The sequence below is a fragment of the Pundamilia nyererei genome, unplaced genomic scaffold, assembly GCF_000239375.1.
Source record: "Pundamilia nyererei isolate P.nyererei 1_Seehausen unplaced genomic scaffold, PunNye1.0 scaffold00090, whole genome shotgun sequence".
Lineage (NCBI taxonomy): Eukaryota > Metazoa > Chordata > Actinopteri > Cichliformes > Cichlidae > Pundamilia > Pundamilia nyererei.
In genome coordinates this window covers 31,105-53,057 of record NW_005187491.1, presented here as the reverse complement: position 1 = coordinate 53,057, position 21,953 = coordinate 31,105, and the positions used below count along the sequence as shown (strand labels likewise).

General features: G+C 38.7%; 2 protein-coding genes and 1 long non-coding RNA gene across 3 annotated transcripts in view; 2 read left to right on the top strand and 1 right to left on the bottom strand.

Moving 5' to 3' along the window:
* Window positions 1–1,949, top strand: part of mettl25b (methyltransferase like 25B) — an 8,163-nt gene extending 6,214 nt beyond the window's left edge. Inside the window, exons 7-8 of the mRNA XM_005739164.1 lie at window positions 826–1,010; window positions 1,098–1,949. Of these exons, the coding sequence (XP_005739221.1) occupies window positions 826–1,010; window positions 1,098–1,186 (274 nt within the window). The 3' untranslated portion in view covers window positions 1,187–1,949. The remainder of the gene's footprint in view (window positions 1–825; window positions 1,011–1,097) is intronic.
* Window positions 1,950–7,777: 5,828 nt separating this feature from the next.
* Window positions 7,778–10,486, bottom strand: LOC102212546 (uncharacterized). Its single transcript, XR_311893.1, has 4 exons — window positions 9,677–10,486; window positions 8,980–9,040; window positions 8,332–8,485; window positions 7,778–8,223 (listed from the first exon to the last, which is right to left on the bottom strand). It is a non-coding gene; the product is annotated as an uncharacterized LOC102212546 (long non-coding RNA).
* Window positions 10,487–16,456: 5,970 nt separating this feature from the next.
* LOC102214058 (uncharacterized) lies at window positions 16,457–19,964 on the top strand. Its single transcript, XM_005739264.1, has 5 exons — window positions 16,457–17,043; window positions 17,708–18,067; window positions 18,209–18,565; window positions 19,436–19,789; window positions 19,917–19,964. Exons 1-5 carry the CDS (start codon window positions 16,654–16,656, stop codon window positions 19,962–19,964), a joined length of 1,509 nt encoding a protein of 502 aa, XP_005739321.1. The 5' UTR covers window positions 16,457–16,653.
* Window positions 19,965–21,953: the final 1,989 nt, after the last annotated feature.

The following is a 21,953-nucleotide window of genomic DNA, read 5'->3' as shown; positions in this document are numbered from 1 at the left end:
CAGGGCCGGATGGTATTAAAGGCACTGGAAAAGTCAAGAAACAGGATCCTGACCGTGCCTTTTCCCCCATCCAGGTGTGAGTGGGCTCTATGTAGGAGGTACAGGATGGCATCCTCCACTCCGACACCCGCCTTGTATGCAAAACATGTGGTCATTTTTGCCCAATGCTAGGTGGTTGCTAGGCAACATGATTATAATGTTTTACTATATGAAGTGTAAATCCACTTTTGTGGATATAAATAAGATGTTATAGTCATGAAATGTAAGTAATACATTGTGCTCATATTGGTTTGTAAAGGCAAAGTAAAATTTATTTATACTGCACATTTAAAACAACTGTTGACCAAGGTGCTGTACAATTAAGATAATCAAGAAAAATAAAAACATAGGAAGACATTATAAAAGTTAAGAAAAAGAAAAGTAAAGCCGTGAAGGCTAGAAAATTTTAGCCTGCTACTAGATGGTTGCCAGAGAACATGATGGCGACATATATATCTTGCATAGTTCAACTTTTGTGGATGTGAATTATATGTTATTGTGAAATTAAAGTGACATGAAGGTGTTATACAGGCCATGAATTGGTAATTTAGCCCTGTTTGCTCAGTAGTTGCTAGGCAACTGGATGATATCATAATATGTGATATAGATAAAAACCTCTTAAGAGGCACATGTGTTTGGTTGCTCTGCCCCTGGAGGAGTACTGGACAAAGACAGGCAGAGATTTGGTGTCATTTCTGCATGTATAATTTGCGTTCTGTAAGAATCATTTTAGTTTCTGACTAAAGTATCCTGTCCTGTTTTGTCTACATTTGTTATCCCTCCCAGATATGCTCGTTTGGGTCTGGCTCGGGTCGGACTGCCTCCTGAGTTGCCCCTGGACCTGGGGCGAGTGGAGGCCATGTTGAAGGAACAGGGCAGGGTGGTGGTGTACTTCAGCTTGTCCCTGCTGCTGGCCCCTGTGGTGGAGACAATGGTGCTGCTGGATAGGTTGATCTACCTCCAAGAGAATGGTTGGACAGTTGATGCTGTCACATGACTTAAATATTATGATTGCGTGGTGTAGCCATTTATCTCAAACCTCTACTGTCTCTCTACAGGTGTGAACAGTCAGCTTGTTCCTCTCTTCAACCCAAACTTCTCTCCAAGAAACTTTGTGCTGGTGGCTCTGAAGCGTTTTGGACAATGACAACAAAAGGAGAAGTCCCACTTAACCGCTCTTTGTTTTTAGGATTTTTAAATATTGAATATTAAGAAAGGTTTTAAGCTTTTAATCCATCTGAACATCATGATCCTGACACATACATGTACCACTGTTTATCACTTAAAGCCTCTATGACAGCTTAGAGACATGCACCTGTTAGGTATCAATTTTCTCTGTATACAGACATTGTGTTTGTGGTTTGTTTTTATTTATTTTATTTCTTGTGCCATTTTTAGTAAAGGAGAAAGGGACATCATATTTTACTTTGTGTAAACAATATATCCATCCATCTTCTTGTGCTTATCTAATCCAGGGTCATGGGGAGGGATTAAGGATAGATGTGGGCATCGTCATCACCAAGAAATGTTAAGTTGTTCATTTATGTGAAACTGTTGTTAAGATAAGGAAGCCATTTGGTCTGAGACATGTTTCTCAAACTTCATCATTAAATGCATCAGGCAATGTTTGTAATTTAGTGACTGTTTCTGTAAAAGAGCCATTTTCAGCAGTATTGTTAGGGATGGAGTTACACATGCATCACCAAACATCACACACACTCCTTTGTGCTGCTTTATCAATCACATTTAGCTCTTTAAGAAGAAGTTCATTCTCTGGGTCCTCAAAGCATGTTCTAAGCCCAATAAGATTTCTTAATGAAGTGGAATGTCCCCAAAATCCTATTTTTAGGGTTTCAGGTAATGTCTCAGGAATGTTGAGTAAAACTGAAGGACGAATGAAAAAAATCAAGTGCCTTTCTTTTAATTTTAGGATCCACTTCTAATAAACTAGCTCCACTAACTGTACATATCTTCCACTTTCTACTCAACCAAACAGAGAACTCCGTCTTACCTGAATGTCACGGTTGAAGATGGCCTTCGTGAGCATCTTCAGTGAAGTGCACTTATTCCCTTCAATGCCGGCCTTCTTTTGTTAATTTGGCCATCCTCACCCACTTGTGATTCTTTTTCACATTAAGACCATTAAAGGAACCATTACCCTATTTTTCAGACGCACTTTTTAATGTAAGGATTTTAAGGTGCACTTCAAATCCTTAACCCCTTTTAGCAACTGTAAATGAGGACGGAACAAATTAGTTTAATTTGACCGTGTTCACTCGAAAAACTATTCACTCGTCAGGACCTGTTCATGGAAAGAAACAAAACACTATGTTGTTACCAGTGTTGGGCAAGTTACTTTGAAAAAGTAATTAATTATAGTTACTAGTTACTTCTTCAAAAAAGTAAAGTAAAAGAGTTAGTAACTGAGTTACAATATTCTAAAAGTAATTAATTACTTAAAAAGTAACTATTGCATTACTTTAAAAAAACGTTCACCCTCTGGGGTCCAGGGTATAATTGGCCATTTTTAACTACTTTTGATTTTCCCTCCACATTTTACCTTTAAAAACGATTTACTTTGCCTTGTTTGGTATCGTCCTTTTCAGCACAACCTCACGTGTCTGAATTTACAATCATGTTTTCATTTTTTACATACTGTATTAATACAATTGATCTAAAATCAGACAAAAAACATAAAATCACAGTAGAAAAAGTTATATTTTTTACTGTAACAACCACAAACATGTTTAATGAATCATATTTCATAACTTTAAATGCAAATATAAATTGTCAATTTTAAAATCATATGCACAAGTTTTACAAACAACAAAGTTATTTGCAGCCATTTACATTTTACCCTTTTTTTTATAACCACTTCAAACTATTTACAGAGCAATCAGCTGTTCTGCATTCAATAAGATGCCACACAAATTATTTGTGCCACTCCAAATATTTCTGTCCACTATAAAGGAGAACATCACAGCCTGATACCTGCAGGTCTGACAGCAGCAGGTGTATCACTCCTGTTTCTACCTGGAGACAGCAGTCTCCTCATTGTTCTGACACACAACACAAAACTATCCACAACACTACACACTAACTACACAAGACAACACATTAACTACACACCCCAAACACGCTAAACGTCACAAATCTCTCACATCTCAAAACTCCCTCTATCTCACTCTCTCACTCCTAAAACGTCCCCTGTTTTGTTTTTTGTTTTTTGTTTTGCTCATAAGCAGAGAGTGCTTGCTAGCGCTGTCCTTAGACAGTAAACGTGACGAAACTATTGAGGAAAAAACACACGTATATATTGTTTATCATGACTCTGGTTTTACGTGGCCTATAAACACAGTTTAAAAACTGGTATATATCACCTTGTTGTTTTGTCTTTAAGTGGTCGTGTGATTGGCTTACCACGACTACTTTATTCTTCCTCAGTCAAACAGCAGCACTCATGCCATTGTTTTGCCCCCTTAGCTCCAGGTGTTGTGCTAGACAGTGATTACCGTCCGCGGGAGCGCGCGCAGCTGCTTAACGCTGTAGCGTCCAGATTACTTACAGCTGCTTCCGTGCAACTGATATAAGATGCTGAACCAGCTGAACACAGCTTCAACCGTTTGTTTGTTGAAAAATAGTAACGGACCGCATTTTCTTGTTAGTAACTGTAACGGCGTTGTTACGATATAGTAATTAGTTGGATTACTCGTTAGTTACTGAAAAAAGTAACGCCATTTTTCCCATCACTGGTTGTTATATCCTGCATACTGGAATAGGTAACTGAAACCTCTGATTATGCTTGTGTAAGCTTGACCTAGGTCAAAGCTAAGAGACAGTCTGGTACATCAGGGGAGAACAGAAACTGAAAATGGGGAAGATCTTAGCTTGACCTTGTTCAGTGGAAAAATACCCTCTATTCAACAGTGTGAATGTAATTTTGTATTGCAATGCAGTTTAAAGTATAAATGATTGTAATCCCAATCAAATCTAGGAGGTATCCTTGCCTGACTCCCAAACCACTTCAACTGGCTTCTAAGCTTTTCCTGTGTGGCTCTGTCCTTCACCCTATATCTAAGGGAGAGACCAGCTGCCCTTCAGATCAGTCCTCATGGCCACCATAGCTGAAGGTAAGAATGTCGACTCATCTGCAAATCTGCTGATTTTCAAATATTGACATATTGTCAAAGTCAGCCAATGCATATGGTGTTGGTACAGAGAGAAGTGTATACAGTATACTGAAACTAGGTGAACAAGGGAGCCTTCTCTTCCATAGGGCCACCTTAAGTGAGATAGTATGTGACAGCTGCAACTGTATAAGTTTAGACAGGAGAGTTTGCCTTTATTCTGTGTTTTAGCAAATGAGAACCCACACGTGTAACAGCATCATGGACCGACTGGAAGTCTGTTTCTTTATTGTCTCAAGGATGGAGTAACACACAACACTACAAAACAGGACAACTGGATACCTGGTGAAATAATTCAATTTTTTCCCTCTCCTGGAAAACAGCATGCAGAAGAAATCTTGGCAGTTAAGCTCAGTTCAGAAAAGCAGAAAGCAAATAGGACATTTGAGAGGAAGCACATTCCTGCTGCTGCTTTCACTACCCACAGCTCAGAGTCACAGTGAAAGTACCCAACTGAAAATAGCACTAATCATTTTTTAGTTTGCTTTATTAGAAGTACATTAAGTGTGCTAATTAAAAATGCAATGTTGATACAATGCCAAACTGTGTTATTGGAAAATTGTGCATATAATACCAAAAGTAAAACTAATTAAAAAAAAGAAAAATGTTTCCCATCATTGATGAATGGCTATTACTGCTGCACATGTTTACATTGCGTTCACTGTAATACTTTATATTATATCCTATTTATTATATTTGATTTCAAATCAATTTTATTTATATAAAGCTTATCTTTAAGTTCAATAAGGAAGATTTGTAGTCACACATCTGTCTGCTTCCCATGTGTTGGTGGCTTATTTATGCCACATCACTTCCACTTTCCCATGCTGTGAAGCTCATTGCGACATCACTGGTGTAGTCCAATCATCTTTCCACACGTCTTCTTAAAGGCATTCAGAACTTTTCCCTGCTGATGTTTTTTAACTAGAGTATTTAATCATTGAAACTATAATCCATGTTTCCAGAACTCTGGTGTCAGTCTTCATTTTATGCGTCATGACAAAGTGATGCACTCTGGAGATTTACTGAGGTCTTTCAATACAATCGGGTCACAGGGGTAAATTCTTTCTGTGTTCTTAGTGCTGTGTTATCTCCAAAAGTCTCTCCCCTTCTCTTCCAGAACAAACTCATTTATTTTCTGTAGTTGTGTAACTCTACTCTGTCCAACAGAAACACAATGTTGTTATAATATTGTGCAGCATTCCAGCTGTCCACCGGAAGTGACAGCTGGAATCTCTCAGATTCCCCTGTGTTGAAGCCACAGAGATATCCTCCGAAGGATTGGCTTCAAAAAACCCTACTATGACTATCCTTTCCAGCCTTACTGACTAAAGTGCTCAAAGCTCACAGATATAACATGTGCTATCCTAAAGCTGTTTGGTTGTTTTTTTTGTACAGCTTTTGTAAAATTACACATTAAGACTTTTTTTTTTTTACTTCACTTCAGTCTTATATACTACACATATCATTCATACCGATTGTGTTTTTCTTTTCAAAATACACATTCTGTAATGTCAGTACATTGTTTTATCATGTAACTATAATCTGACACAATCACAGGCCAACAAAACACAGTGTTAGCTTCAACCACTTGCATAACCACCTTTAGCAGCAATAACTGGAAGTACTGGTTTTCTGTATGGCTTTATCCATCTCCAACATCATTGTAGAGGAATTTTGTCCTGCTGTTCTTTACAACATTTATTTGTTTCACTGAGGTTTATTCATTCTAGGTTCTGCCACAGCATTTCATTTAGGTTCAGGTCTAAACTTTGACTTAACCACGATTGCAACTATTTGATTTTTTTTTATCTTTATTTTTTTTTTAAACATTCTGTTGTAGATTTCATATTCAAAACAAGTAGAGAGACAAGTGATGGAGCCACCAAACAGCAAGAAAAATAGAAAAAAACCCACATGACAGGAATTAATGTTGTGAAGGAGGGCAAGCATAGTTTTTATGTGGCAGACGAGGGCAGGTATGAGGTGTTTTCGTTGATATGCAATGATTTTCTCCAAATATGGCACTGGCCAAACATCTCTACTTTGGTCTCGTCTGTCTAAAAGACATTGTTCCAGAGGTCTTATGGTGTTCTAAGTTGCAGCTTTGCAAACCAAAACTGTGCTGCCATATTTCAGAGAGGCAACTCTACCAAACAACCCATAATTGTCCAGTCTTTTTCTGATTGTGCTTTTTAAGCATGTCTCCTAAAACCTGTCTGAGATGTAGCTCTTGAGTTTTTTGCTGCTTCTTTGAGCACTGCACAACTTGACCTATGTTTTGAATTCTCCTGGGAAGACTGAAAACTGTCATGAAGGTTTTGGTGAACAAAATCTTGTTCTTCTGAACAATCTGCAGAACGATGAACCATATAACACTTTCGAGGTTTATGCAATTCAAGGTCGTTGTTGAGGTTTTTCCTCCTTGGCACTGCAACACAAACATCAATGCTCCAGACTCGCAAACTATCAAAGCACTGCTTTTATATGTCTTGATGGATACTTAATTATCAAATATGTTATTTTCATTCAGTACTTTAAGCTTTGTCCCACCAAACCTGTCATGGAAGTTAAAGCTATAATTTGTGAGGGTGTGTGTGAAACGGCAAATATGATCACCTATGTGGTTTATTTTGTTTTTTTATTTTGTTGTTTTTGTTATAACAGAATTATATTCGTTCCATCAAAATCATTTTTTCACATAATAATTTTTTGCACTGATCTCGTTTTTTGGTTCATATTGCAAGAGACAATCAACTAATTCTCTTAACGGTAAAGCAGCGTGCACTTCTCGAAATAAAAATCCCATAGACCCAGCTGTTTTTGTAGAGTATGTCAACAGTTCTTATATGTTGTGTGTATGTATATTTCAGCTCAAAATCTAATTTATTACAGCATTTTTATGCAGCACATTCTCAGCCCCCCCAAGAGACCAATAAAGCACATAATCATAACCACATGTTGTTCTTCTATAGCTCTTAACCTCTACGATGTAAGACTGCTGCTCTGAGACCAGTTTGGTTCTCATTTTGTGTTGAAGTTTCACATGTGGTCTTGGCATTGCTCCTAAATCAGTTTTGTTTGTAGAAACTCCATTGGTGGAGTCGTACAGATCCATGATCTGTGCTTAGCACAATGAGATCGAGAGGCAAACCACATATAATTCATTCATTATTTATACCCTTTTACTTATGGGATAAATTGGACTGCAATGACATTTTTAGTGCATGTGGTTGTGCTCATAAAATGGAAAGTATAGAGCGTTCTATTAAGTGCAACAAAATATATTATAAACATATTCATTACAAGTACACTTCTGTTTTGGTAAAACCTAAAGGTAACTACAAAAACTGTAATAATTTAAAGTTACATTTAAATTAACAATTAGTGCATTGACAGAGCATATACTTGAAACAAGTTTAAGCCCAAGTTCCACTGAGTCTTCAGTCTCAGGATCATTAGAAGAGCTTTTATCAATATTATAATATTTATTAAATATTTGTTTGAGGTTTTACCCTAATCCTCTTCTTAATCCAGTGTCATAGCACCTCTTTTGATCAGCAACAGCACTGATTTATTATAAAACACACAGTAGAAAACATTTCAGAGACTCGTTACATCAACATGATTTTTTTTTTAAAAGACACACCGACCAGATTTAAATACACAACTATATAAACTCTGAGAGTTTTAATAAATTCACATTCATGTTATCAATCAGTACAAAGGTGAAAGAGTTGCTGTAATGACAAAAAAATGATATTAACTGGGTTGAGAGGACGATATTTTCTACTGAACACAGTCAAGCTAAGATCTTCAATTCCAATTCCTGTGTTAGAAACAAGCTGAGAGTAACAGTCTATTTTTGTAAGTAGTAATGACCGCACATCATCAGTCGAGTCACATAGTAAACAAACTCCTCAAAGTTCACACAGTCGTGTGGGTTTTCATCCAGCTCCCTCAAGATGTTGTCACGTTTTGTCTTATCCTTGCAGTTCTGAAAAACAATGGTGGAACAATGAAGACTCAAGGACTGATAAGTATATTTTTCACATCATGACTAGATTTGGATTTATGGTGGATATACAAAGAGAATGAGTTGTACCTGCAGCCAATTAACCAGCTCTGCTCTCAGGGTTCTCTTCAGATCTTTTTTCATCATTGTTTTGCTCTGTGTGCATTTCTGTTTAAATATGTCAAGAACTTCTTCCATTGCCTCTTCCAGTTTGCTCATTTGTGTATCCATGGCAAATGTCCTACTGAGAAAGTCCAAGGGAAGTGAGGTTAGACACATTTGAATGTGCCTGTCTTTAAATTCATCCACTGAACACTGAAAGTTTTACAATGCCTGAAGTATCACTTCTATGTGAAACTGAATACAAAAATGATTTACATTAAACTCCATTTATGCCACATTTTTTCAAAGGATATCCACACAGCACATAAATAATATTATATATATTCAACAATATTGTGAAAACAAAAAAAATAAGAAATGCAAAACACAAGGAGAGTGAACGATAGTTTCAGTATTAACATTTACACCTAAGCACGAGTCTGTAATTTTGTTCTGAATATTGTTGAAGGTAAACTTTTCTTCACATTGAATTTATTTTACTGGCTGAATAGAGAAGTAACCCTCATCCCCAGTGATAAGCATTTCTGGATATGACTAAATGTTAACTTTTAAAACTTTTAATTAGTAATCTGGTGATCTAAAGTGTCATATATTATCTCAAAATGATATACTCACCTCTGCAAAGATGTTGAGGAAAATCTGAGGATTTGAAGATATAATGTTCAAGGGCATCTCACTGTTTTTATAGAGGGAGATAAGAATGAGGGCCGTCCTTTTGGGTGTTGCTCTAAGTGTCATCATCATCATCATCAGATGTAAGTGTCATATTTCAAATGCAAAGTTAAATTTATTCATATAACACATTTAAAACAAGGGCTGTTGCCCAAAGCACTGTACATCTAAAATAATCAAGTAATAATAATAATTAGGATTATTAGGACTTTACTTAAACGTACTTATTGATAATTTGAATTGACATCTAAGCCAGATTGATAAATGAATAATTCAACAATAATAAAATATTTTTTGTTTATACTTTAGTCTTTTACTTATAAGTAAAGAAATACCATGTTGCAGTGATGTGCAGTGACTTTTATTAAAACTCAAGCAGAGACTATCTATTTTCAAACACACACACAAAAAAAAAATCTCAGTAAAAAGAAAAGTGTATTATAGGAAAATTGTGCATAAAATATCAAAATATATTTTTTATAATAATTCTTTATATTATATTCTATACATTATATTCAATTTCAATTTACTTTTGTTTATATAGAGCCAAATCACATTAGTGGCTAAATATTGTAAGGTAAAGAGCTTACAATAATAGGGAGAAACCCTAACAATCAGATGACAGTGAGAAGGGAAAAACCTTTTAATTGGAAGAAATCTCCAACAGGACAAGTCTCAGGTTAGGTGCAGCCATCTACTGTTTGGGACTATGTGGGAGTTGGGGGAGAGAGACAAGCCAAATACATGCTGTGGAAGGGTTGGTGGAAGAGAGCCAAAGGTCAATAATAACTCATAATTCAATACAGAGTAGTGTATATGTAGCCACTAAGACTGGTGAACGTAAATCTTCACCACCACGTCTGTATACATACAAGCGAAAAGGGGAACGAGCGGGTCAGCACTCAGGGCACAGAAACTAAGCAACACACCACACACACCACACACACCACACTAAAATTCCCCGTATACAATAAAAATAGTGTTTGCAACCCACTAAAAACCCTGCCGGCAGAAATAACTATACACTATTAAAACAAGGCTAAAAAATATTTTCCACATGCTAAAATTACCCTCCCACAGTCCCATAATCCCACAGTCCAGCCACACATGGGCGAATGGTCCTTATCTGAAAGAGACAGGAGAGGAACTTCTCTTCCGGTATGGTAAAACTCGCCAGCAGCAGACCAGGGAGGAGGCTCCTATCGCAGACCTGTGTCCTCCTGACAGCGTGTCGCCGCACAGTCCCGCCCCACTCCACACCTGAACACGGCCTCCCTTGTCTCACCGTCAGATGCAGGCAGAGGGGCATCCCTGCCCTGTTGTGAATTGCGGCCTTCGCCACCCACTGTTGCCGTTCCTGCCGTTGGGACTGGATCGCCGAACGACTCGTGGCACCCCACAGTCAGGCAGCAGTTCCTTCCACACACGTGCAGGCTTGCACGCGTTCCTTTTTCTCCTGCTCACCCTTCGTGCGTCGCTCCTTTTTTTTTTTTTTTTTTTTTTGTCTCTGCGCTCACTATCCCCTTTAACAGGTCAACCTCGCGGCTGATAGACCACCTTGGGGAACGCCCCCACCTCACAGGTGCCTACAATTGTCTGTTTAGTCCACAGTGGATTAAAGGAACATGGTACAACATTAACACACATAATATAAATATGAGGATAAAACCATGCAGTATAAATATCAATAAACAAACATGCAGTATAAATATCACAATAAAATCATGCAAATAAAATCAACACTATGTACCAATACACAGATTGATAAAACCTAAAAACACAAGTTTCCACTGTGTGACATATATACACATAATGTGTGAAAGAAGAGGAAATGTTCAGTGGACCATATAAACCCCCAGCAGCCAAAGTCTATTGCAGCATTACTAAGGGTTATGTTGCAATCGCAACTTTATTCTAAACAGGATCATCTGACCCACTTCCTGCTCTTTCTTTCCCATTCTTTATAAATAAGTTCCATTTATTACTTATTACATCCCTCTGAAAAAACCCTCAAGCTGCTGTTACAACCAAATTTCCCACAAAGGGAAATTTGGTTATAACAGCAGCCAAAAAGACACATATACAAACAAACAGTACACAGGACACGGAACAGAAACATACACAATTTTTCTTACATATTTACATTTGGACAATGGTTACTATAAACAGAGTACTGTACAGTTATTAAATTAAATAAAAATAACTACAGATAAGAGGCAAAGCAGGTTGTAGTGCGAATCGGTTAATTAACTTATTGCAGTTACAGCGCAGATGTAAACATCCATGTTTGTTGGGAGCAGTTGTGATTGTGCAGTCTGACAGCTGCAGGGAAGAAGGACCTGCGGAAACGCTCCTTCATGCATCTAGGATGCAGCAGTCTGCCACTGAAGGAGCTCTGCAGTTCAGCAACATTTACATGCATTCCATTACTACGTATGGAAGCCCCAAACGCAATTTCATTGTTCTTGACAATGACAATAAATAAATACTACTACTATGCATGGGGTGGGAGACTCTGTCCATCAGAGATGTTATTTTGGCCAGAGTCCTTCTGTCTCCCACCACCTGCACTGGGTCAAGGGTGCATCCCAGAACAGAGCTGGCCTTCCTGATGAGTTTATCCAACCTCTTCCTCTCAGCTGCCTATAAACCGCTGCTCCAACATACAACACTGTAAAAAATGACAGATGCCACCACAGAGTCATAGAAGGTCTTTAAAAGCGCTCCCTGTACTCTAAATGACCTCAGCCGCCTCAGCAGGTAGAGTCTGCTCTGACCCTTCCTGTAAAGAGCATCAGTGTTGTGGCTCCAGTCCAGTTTATTATTCCGGTGAACACCCAGGTACCTATAAGAGTCCACTATCTCAATGTCCACTCCCTGGATGTTCACCGGTGTCAGTGTGGTGGGTCTGCGTCTCCGGAAGTCATCCACCAACTCCTTAGTTTTCCCGGTGTTGATCAGCAGGTGGTTCTGCTGACACCAGTCAACAGCGTCCAGAGTCCACTGTCTGTACTCTGAGTCGTCCTCACCTGTGATGAGGCCGACTATGGCAGAGTCGTCAGAGAACTTCTGTAGGTGGCAGCGTGGGGAGTTGATGGAGAAGTCTGCAGTGTAGAGGGTGAGGAGGAACGGTGTCAGAGACACAGCCCTGTGACCTCACATACTGTGGACGTTCTGTGAGGTAGTCCAGTATCCACTGGGACATGTGGTGGTCCACTCCCGATAGCTCCAGCTTGTCTCTCAGAAGTTGTGGCTGGATGGTGTTAAAAGCACTGGAGAAATCAAAGAACATGATCCTCACAGTGCTTCCAGGCTTCTCCAGGTGAGTCAGAGCTCGGTGCAGGAGGTAGATGATGGCGTCCTCCACCCCAATGCCAGGCTGGTAAGCAAACTGCAATGAAGACCTCACCAGGGGGCGCAGATGGTTTAGAACGAACATCTTGAGGGTCTTCATCAGATGCGATGTCAGGGCTACCGGCCTGTAGCTGCTGAGGTCCTTGGTATGGGAGGTCTTTGGTACCGGTACCACACAGGAGGTCTTCCACAGCTGTGGTACTTTCCCCAGTGACAGGCTCAGGTTGAACAGATAACCTAGGATGCCACACAGTTCATCTGCGCAGCATCCCAGGAGCCTGGAGCTGATGCCATCTGGACCTGCAGCCTTCCGCATCTTGATCTTGCGAAGCTCGTTCCTCACTTGAAGTGCTGAGATAGAAAGAGTGGATTTTGGGGGAGGGGTGCGTATGTTGGAGTCCACAGAAGCCGGGGGTGGGTGTAATGACTGGGAGCTGGGAGGTGTGAAGTCCTGAGATGAAGGACAGGCAGTCCCTGAAGATGAAGGAGATTGCAGCAGGGGGGACGATGCTGTGGGAGGGGTGGGTGGTTGATCAAACCTATTAAAATATTTATTTAGGTCATTCACCCACCCCAAGTCTCCTGAAGCCTGGGGGGTTGGTTTTTGTCCTGAGATTATCTTCAGGCTGTTCCAAACCCCTACTTTAATATACTTGCATTATCTATTAGAAAGGCCATTTCATTCAGAGCAGTCTCTCTCTCTCTATCATCAGCTTTCCTTGCTAATGTACTGAAAAAGTTATTAACTAGTTTTTCACACTCTGTCTTCTCTCTATCATACAGGTTAGCCCTTTCATGTTACCAGAACACACTGCTTTTCAGTAAAAGCTGCTGCTAAATCAAAATATGAAGGCAAACTGTTCCATTTTTACTTGCTCACTCTCTATGGGAGAGAAAGCGGCGAAAAGAGCATGAAAGGGCATGAATAGCAGCCTTTACTGGCAGGAAGCAAAATTTTAAATTCAGTCCACAATTAGTATCACAAACAGTCACAAACAAACAGAGAAAGGAAAAGACCAGAATATGTAAATTAGAAATAAGTAATTTATTAGTCCATCACCTAATAAAAGGTTTATGTCAAACTTGCCCCAAACTAACATAATTGGTCATTATCAATAATCAATCATTTTTTTACATTTCTGTAGTGGTTAATTCATCAGTATGCCCAAGATTAAAACAATATTTTAAATAATAAAATCTAGTTATTGTTGTATTATTGTTGTACTATAAATTTTCAAATGTATTGTTAATGCATGGTAATGCATTTCATTATTTTTGATTAATATGCCAAATTACAGTTATTTACTTTCTTGAAAAGAAAAATCCGTTTTAGTGGTTAAGTGTTATACTTGATTTACTTCTAACTTCTCAGGGAGGTCAAGTGTGTTTAGAAAAAAAATGGGTATAAAAATGTGAATTCAGAATTCAGTTATTTGCCTAATTATTGGTTTATGGCATACTTCTAGATTATTTGTGTTTTCTTCCTTTTATTCCAGGTGGTCTAATGACTGTGTTAATCATTGGTTGTCCATTGAATGATATGAAGAAGTAAATAATCTCACAGAAAACACTCTAAACAGGGTCATCTGACTCGCTTTCTGCTTTTTGACTTTTCATTTCACTCTGTGACTGCTACTGAAGCTGGTCAAACTGTAGTTATTATGGTGCCTAAGTGTTCTGGACAGCTCCTTGTGGGACTTGGAGATGGAGAAGAAGAAGCAGAAAAAGGTCTGTGATTGGCTGAACTCTTCCACGCTGTCAGTCTGCAGTATAGAGAAAGTTAAAGGTGGGTTGAAGTCCAGCGCTACTCTAGCACTAAGTGTTGAAGTATTAATATAATATGTTCATTATTTGATGCTCGCCTCTATCCATAAATGACATAAACATAACTAAATATGTATACATACATTTCTTTCTGTTCGCACCACAAACACATGACCCTATACTGTGCTCACTGCATCATTCTATTTTTGCACTGATCACCACCTGCATTCATGTATATATCTACCTGCTTAGCACTTTTAATTTTAATTTTTGTGTTTATTTAAGCATTGTCTGACAGTATCTTTGCACTAAGTACCGCAGCAATTTCCTAATGTTGTAAACCTGCTCAACATTTGGCAATAAAACCCTTTCTGATTCTGATTCTTCTTAGAACTGGCTCAGCTGTTCACCTTCCACTGGACACCCATTCATCAGCTGGCAACAATCCTAGTGTTTGTGAGAGGGAGTAAGAAGTATTTCATTGTGATTCCTCAAAGTTTAAGGAAGCTTATCAAATGTGATGTAAATCTAAACACAAAAAGACATTTTAGGGCAGGGGTCCCCAACCCCCGGGCTGCGAGAGTTGAGGATCGGGTGTGAAATTTATGGTTTTCAGGGCTTTTAACGTTCTTTAGCGTAATTTTTTTAAATCGTTTTTATTGCTAACCTGGTTTCCCTGGGTCTTTTCCCGTGTGTTATTAATAAATCTTCTCTTTTGGTACTAGTACTTGGTTTAGTTGTATTTATCTGCGACACCTTAAAGGCCGGTCTGTGAAAATAGTGTCGGACATAAACCGATCCGTGGCGCAAAAAAGGTTGGGGACCGCTGTTTTAGGGAACTTAGATATGATTAATACCTTTGTCACATTTGCAAGATTAGCATGCAAGCATTAGTCAGCTCTCGGGTAATACAGAAACTTGGGGGGTGGGGTGGGGGGGGGATGCAATTACTCTTTTCAAAAGAAAAAAAGGAGGCTCTAAAAATAAAACCAAAGAAAAAACACACAATGTTGTTAGAATTTGCTGACATAGTATACAGGACGCATGTCCCTTTTTAACTTCGGGACCTGGAAATCCCGAAGTTAAAATGGGAGATGTGTCCCACATCTGTGGGATTTCGAAATACACACGGAAAAATTCATGATAGCTAACAAACCGCCCATGGCAGTCATGGACAAGCAGAGGAAGAAGGCCGTAGTGATAAATGTAGCTACACCAAGTGATAGTAACATCAGGGTAAAGGAACACGAGAAGCTGGAAAAATACCAGGGCTGAGAGAGGAGACGAGAAAAGATGTGGAGGGTGAAGGCCTCAGTGGTCCCCGTGGTAATCTGAACACTTGGGGCAGTGACCCCCAACGCAAACAAAATACAAACAAAATACAAACAACACATCTGGACAACTTCTCAGACTTCCGTTGATTGAGCGAAATTGATGATCTTTAAAGACAGACAATAACCTGACAGGTTGTTTCATCAAGAAACCCATCCATATTTTGCACTGATGTCTTTTTCTAGGTCATATTGCACGAGACTATCAACTAATTGTCTTACCGGTAAAGCAGTGCGCTCTTCTCGAAATAAAAATTCCAGAAATGTCACGTGTTCACAGCTGTTTTTGTAAAGCAGTTATTATTTTCTAAAACATTCTGAGGACATGTTTAGGTCAAAGTCAAATTTATTACAACAGTTTTATTGTAATAAAACAAATTTATTACAACAGGAACGATGACAGGGCACATTCTCAGCCCCCGCAAGACACCCATAAAGCACATAATCATAACCACGTGTTGTTCTTCTATAAAGCTCTTAATCTCTATGATGTAAGACTGCTGCTCTGAGACCAGTCTGGCTCTCATTTAGTGATGAGGTTTGTATTCACATGTGGTCTTAGCTTTGCTCCTAAATCAGTTTTGCTTGTACAAACTCCATTGGTGGAGTCGTACTCCACCTCTAAGGCTTACAGTAAGAGACACGCTGGTTTTAACATTTGTTTTCTTACCATTTTCCTTCAAGTACTAGAACTAATACAAATTTGATTCTTAGGCTATTCAGTGACATCGGATTTTATGTTGTAGGCTGTGTGATGAAGTATTCTGTTATTTATCTGGTAAAATCAAAACTTGGAGTCACAATGACAGTAGAGTACAGTAAAGTGTTCACATTTACTTTGTAATTTTCTGACCAGATGTCAGGGTTATTGTGCCAGCGTTTGCCAATACACTCTCACCCCTAGGCGTGAAAGCACATAAGCACGAGCAGATGTTTTTCTTGCAACTAATCTCAGAATCAGTCTCCTGCTCTGAGATCAGTTTGGTTCTTATTTGTGTTGGGCAACCTGTTTAAATGTGACCTTCACAGTGGTCCTAAATCAGTGCCTTGTTTGTAGAAACTCCATTTGTGGACTCATACTCCACCTCCACATTGGAGACACACTCATCTCAAACCTCCTAAAGCTTTGCTAAACTATCCAGGGCAGTTTTCGAGCTTACTACGAGCCATGAAGCATTTGTTTTTGGCGGTTTTGGGTTTGCTGTCTCTTCAGTGGGTACACAGCAGGAGCGATGACAGGACAAACTGCAAGCCATTTACAGCCAGCTTTTGTCAAGGTTTGGGGTACACCACTACCCTTCATCCAACGGGAGTTCAAGGCTACAGCCTGCAGCAAATTGGTCAGATTGTGGAGACTGCTTGTTCACCGCATGTTGCCAAACTTATGTGTCGCATTGTTGTGCCTGAATGCAGCTCAGAGGACAATAGCAGGTTGAAACCATGCCGAGCTCTCTGTGTACAAGTCAAGGCAGACTGTGAATCCACCCTCAGAGCAAAGTGGTTGTCCTGGCCTCTAAGGCTCCGATGTGAGACTTTACCTGAGAGCAACTGTGTAGGGGTGAGTATAAAATAATAAGAATGTAACGTCTTACGCTGTCTGGCAAACGTAACGCAATATAGCTGACTGAACTCAACAGTCATAATCATGAATGTTTGTTTTTTTTATTAATCAGCTTTTAGCATCAATATCACGGGATATTCAATATTAAAACTGCACAGTCTTTGCTACTGTGGATTTTTGATGTTTTTTTTCCTGATTATTAACTGGAAAAAAGTGCTTTTTGCTTAATGTTTCATGCATCACCTCACATGTGGAATAGAGCACAAGTTAAAGCATATGAAAGGTCTCATTTTCACCTAATTAATTAATGGATTGCTTCACAATTTATTGTTGCATTGTCTGTTCAGCTTTGGCATAGCCCTTTCACTGACATTAACAAACTTTAAATGGGAACATCCAGTTATTGCAACACTTCATGGTATTGTCCTCATCTCCTGGCTAATATTCAGCTCATCTGTTTGTGTTTTTCACAATTTGTCAATTCATGCAGTCATTCCACAAGTATGTAGAAATGAAAATGCAATGCCTCTTTAAGACTCTTCATTTCATCAGATTTCATGTATAAAACCAAATGCACCAATACCAGAAGAGAATGCATGCTTTTATACTCCCATTAATATTAAAAATATAAACTAAAAGATTTATGTTTGTGTTCATCCAGGCGTCATCAGTCGTCAGTGTTATTCAGACACCCCCTTCAGCATGTCAGCCAATCACGGTTCCTTTCTGCAAAGACATGACTTACACAGAAACTGTGCTGCCCGGGCAGGAAACCCAAGACAATATAGCCTTAACAATAAACCGGTTTAATCCACTTGTGACATCAGGATGCTCCCCTCATTTGAAGCCATTCTTATGCTCCGTCTACGTTCCTGAGTGTGTGTCAGGAAAACCTCGTCCACCTTGCAGAACGCTCTGTGAGCATGCAAGGTCCCGCTGTGGAGCACAGATGAGGAGTTTAAGTTTGGAGTGGCCCGAAGCTCTCAAGTGTGAAGCATTTACCACAGAGTCCTGTGAACATGTAAGTAATATGAAGATAAACAATATTCACAAAGACGCTTATACACTGTGATGAAAGCTCTGACTCTTTCACTTGCCTTTCTGGCTGAGTAGTGGCTGAGCATTGTTGACATTTAACAAATTTCTGTTTCTGTTCATCCAGGTTCCAGTCATCAGTGTTAGTCAAGCACCCTCTGCAGCATGTCAGCCAATCACTGTTCCTCTCTGCAAAGACCTGCATTACACAGAAACCGTGCTGCCTGAGAAAGAAACCCAAGATGTTATAAGCCTGAAGATAAATCAGTTTTATCCACTAGTTAAAGTGGAGTGCTCCTCCCACTTAAAGCCACTATTGTGCTCTATTTTCGTTCCTGAGTGTGTGTCAGGGAAACCTCGTCCTCCCTGCAGAACTCTCTGTGAGAAAGCAAAGTCCGGCTGTGAGCCACTGATGAACAAGTTTGGCTTACCATGGCCTGAAGAACTGAAGTGTACAGCATTTACTACAGAGTCCTGTGAGCATGTAAGTCTGACACAACACTCTAACACTTTTGTGTCAAACTCAATTTAGTCATGGGCGACCTATGACCCAGTTTAGACCAGTAAAACCAATGCACTGTATTGGAATACATTCTGAGATCATTAATCTGACGAACAGCCGAGATTTTTTAAAAAGCTGAAACCATAAGAGCAATAAGACACCCAATACCTTACATTGTTAATCATTTGCAAGACAACAGAATCTACTATTTCCTGTGAAATTATTTCTCGTTTAATAAGTTTACATAACAGATGATGTGCAGCCCTTAGATGCCTTAAGAAAAAAAGTGCAAATTTAACAGATTATCTCATTTGTCCCCATTTATTATGTAAAAGTATTCATAGTAGTATTTGTCCATTTTTATGGCTCAACCAATCTACTGAGATTAAATTTTTTTTAAATACTTTTCATACTTAAAAAAAACATCTTTAAGGCCACAGGGTATAAAAAACGTTTTGATTGTAGGTTTGTACAAACCAGAAAATGTCAAAACTAATGAGTCCAGGATTCAGAGTGACATACAACAAAAACAGATTTATTTGGACTTCAAAGACAGTTTTTAACAATACAAGCAGAAGTGAGTTACAACAGCACAAGATTACCTTTCGTGGTGTCTTGTTCTGCTGATGTGTCCATTTTTTTCTGTCACCATACTGATATTCCCCTCATATTTGCAAGTCTATGTATAATTTGGTATTTAAAAATTTTTCAGGCTTTAGTTGGATTTTTGTGGCACATATTTACGTAAAGACCATGTTTCACTATAAAATTATTATCATTATAAAAGAAAGAAATGTATCACATGCTGAAGGTAACCAGAGCTGGAATGACACTGTGTACTTGTGTCTCCAGTATGGCGTGAGCAGCAGCGGTGGGGTCTGTGAGCCAATCACCATACCAATGTGCCAGGGTCTGTCCTACAACCAGACCCTCATTCCAAATCTTCTGGGACACACAAGCCAAAGAGAAGCATTCACGAAGATGTCCTTCTTCAACTCCATGGTGCAAACCGTGTGCTCGGTGGACATACGCGTCTTCCTGTGTCGGGTTTATGCCCCTCAGTGTGAGGCAGGGCAAGCGCAGTGGCCCTGCAGGTCCTTCTGTGAGAAAGCCAGACGGGACTGTGAGGGACTGATGTCCAATTTTGGCATTTCCTGGCCAGAAGAGCTGCAATGCAGCTCATTCCCAGAGGAAATGTGCATATCAGTAAGTAATCGACAATTTGTTGATGACCAAAGAAACATTAAAAATGTAATTTAATGAAGTAAAATGAGTTATTTTTCTTTTTCAGTTATTTATCTTTACTTGACATCTTCCTTTTTTTCTTTCACAGGAAGAAAAAAGGTCTAAGGTATTTCAGTTCTTCAGAAATTTAAAGTAAATTTGATAACTTTTACTTATTGCTTCTTTTGTAAGTGGACAACTCAGGGGGTGTGGGGCTGATAACAAAGTTTTAACCTGCCAGTGCTGATTTCAATTTGGTTGTCCATCTCAGCAAAAACAGATAGGTGGGAATCCAATGATGTCATCAGTGCTGCTTTAGTGACGCCTAGTGGCTGAAGGGAGCTCATCACCATCACCAAAGGCATTAATACTCTTTGCTTCCTTAATTTGAGTCAAAAGAGACATAAATGTGACAGTGGATAGGAAATAAATGAATAATAAATAAACTTTGATAAATTACAACAAAAAAAAAAGTCATAAAACAAATAAAAAATAAAAACTTTAAGGGTGTCGATGAATACATCTGTTTGTAGTCTAGCAGGATTTGTCCAGCAGTTGATAGTAAAAAAAAATAATAATAATGACCAAACATGCTAGCTATTACGCGTGCTTATAAAACCCAATTTCCTTTGGGGTCAACCTTCAGGATCAATAAAGTTTTATTGACTTGAAAAGTACACAGGACTCAAACATTTAAGTCATCTCTGATACCAGAATGTTTTATGATGAGGGGAAATTCTTTCCACATGTTAAATGTTTTGGTATTTCTGAATAATAACAGATGTTTACAGTACAGCTTTACAGGGTGCCTCTAAATGATTTCCACCCATCAAAAGGAGACTTGTGGTTTAGTGTGTATGACTAATACAATCAAACTATGACTGATTATGTAGATCATAGTGGTTTAAAGACAAAAAACGTTCAAAACAAATCCATGTAGTACATTCAACTGACACAAAATGAACTGCAAGTTGCTTTATAACTGAGGTTGTGGTGTGCATACACATACCGCATCTTTGGGATGTAATTATTCAATAATGGTATAATGGTAACGGTAATGGTATAATACTGCAAAATTTCCATTACACCACCATTTTTGTCCTTGTTTGCAGATGTTGAACGCTGAAGATGTCGCTGCTAAACTGGAGGCTGGTGGCTATTCTGTTCATGGAAAAGGTTTGTTTCATTTCCAACACCAACATTTTCAATAATAATTGAAAAACAATATTTAAATTCATGTTTTTTTATTTATTTTTCGAAATTTAGCTCTTACTCTCAGTACTGCTCGTCTGCTGCTGACTCTCATGGATGTATCCTTTTTTTGTGGCAGTTAGTAGAACCAGAACTACAAATTCTAGCCAACAGTTTAACACTTAAAGAAATAAGAAGTAAATAATTTGGGGAGGGGGAACCTTCATGTGACTGATTTTACACTTAATGACTTCTGTTTTTTTAATAGCAAAGGAAGTAAAGGCTTGTGGGTAGTGTAATAGTTAAAGCACTGCCAACATGATGCATAGAAAACATTAATATGGAAACCTCCCGTGTTATAAAATTATCCATTTGGCATATGTTTCCATTTATTGCAATTATGTGTTTAGCTATGTATATTGCATGCTTCATGCTCTTTAACCAGCACTTTCAGGCAGACCAGTCTGGAGACCTGGATGTGGTGGAGTTCTTCAAACTGGAGCGTTTTGTGGGCGCTATCAGGAGAGAATACGTGGAGAGCTATGGGAGCAGGAATCAACCCTCTGTTACTGAGAACCAAATGAAAAAGGCTTTGGTTGCCCGTGGTATGACATTATTTCTTTAAAAGTACAGTAAAAATACATCCATTGACATCCATCATTTCTCCTTCATAACTTTGCTGGTAAATCAAGAAAATATACAGATATTTCTGATATCATAGTTGCGCACTCAGCTGTGTTCAGCTTATAGTACACACTGGACACATTATACAGACATAAGCTGTCACAGAAAGTCACAGAAAACCAAACTGTACTGTATATTACATTCTTGATGCAGTACAAAAGGTTTGGATGTGTCATTAGAAAGATTCAAAACATTTAAGAAGCAGTCATTTATTTGTAAAAATAAAATAAATAATCGGGGAAAATTCACTGATTATTGCAGAATTTCATTT

Bases quoted from the DNA above. Each gene is read 5' to 3' on its own strand.
- LOC102214058 (XM_005739264.1), top strand. From the start codon at position 16,654: ATGAAGCATTTGTTTTTGGCGGTTTTGGGTTTGCTGTCTCTTCAGTGG. The intron at 17,044-17,707 runs GTGAGTATAAAA...GTGTTCATCCAG, and splicing joins CTGAGAGCAACTGTGTAGGG to GCGTCATCAGTCGTCAGTGT. The intron at 18,566-19,435 runs GTAAGTCTGACA...TTGTGTCTCCAG, and splicing joins CTACAGAGTCCTGTGAGCAT to TATGGCGTGAGCAGCAGCGG.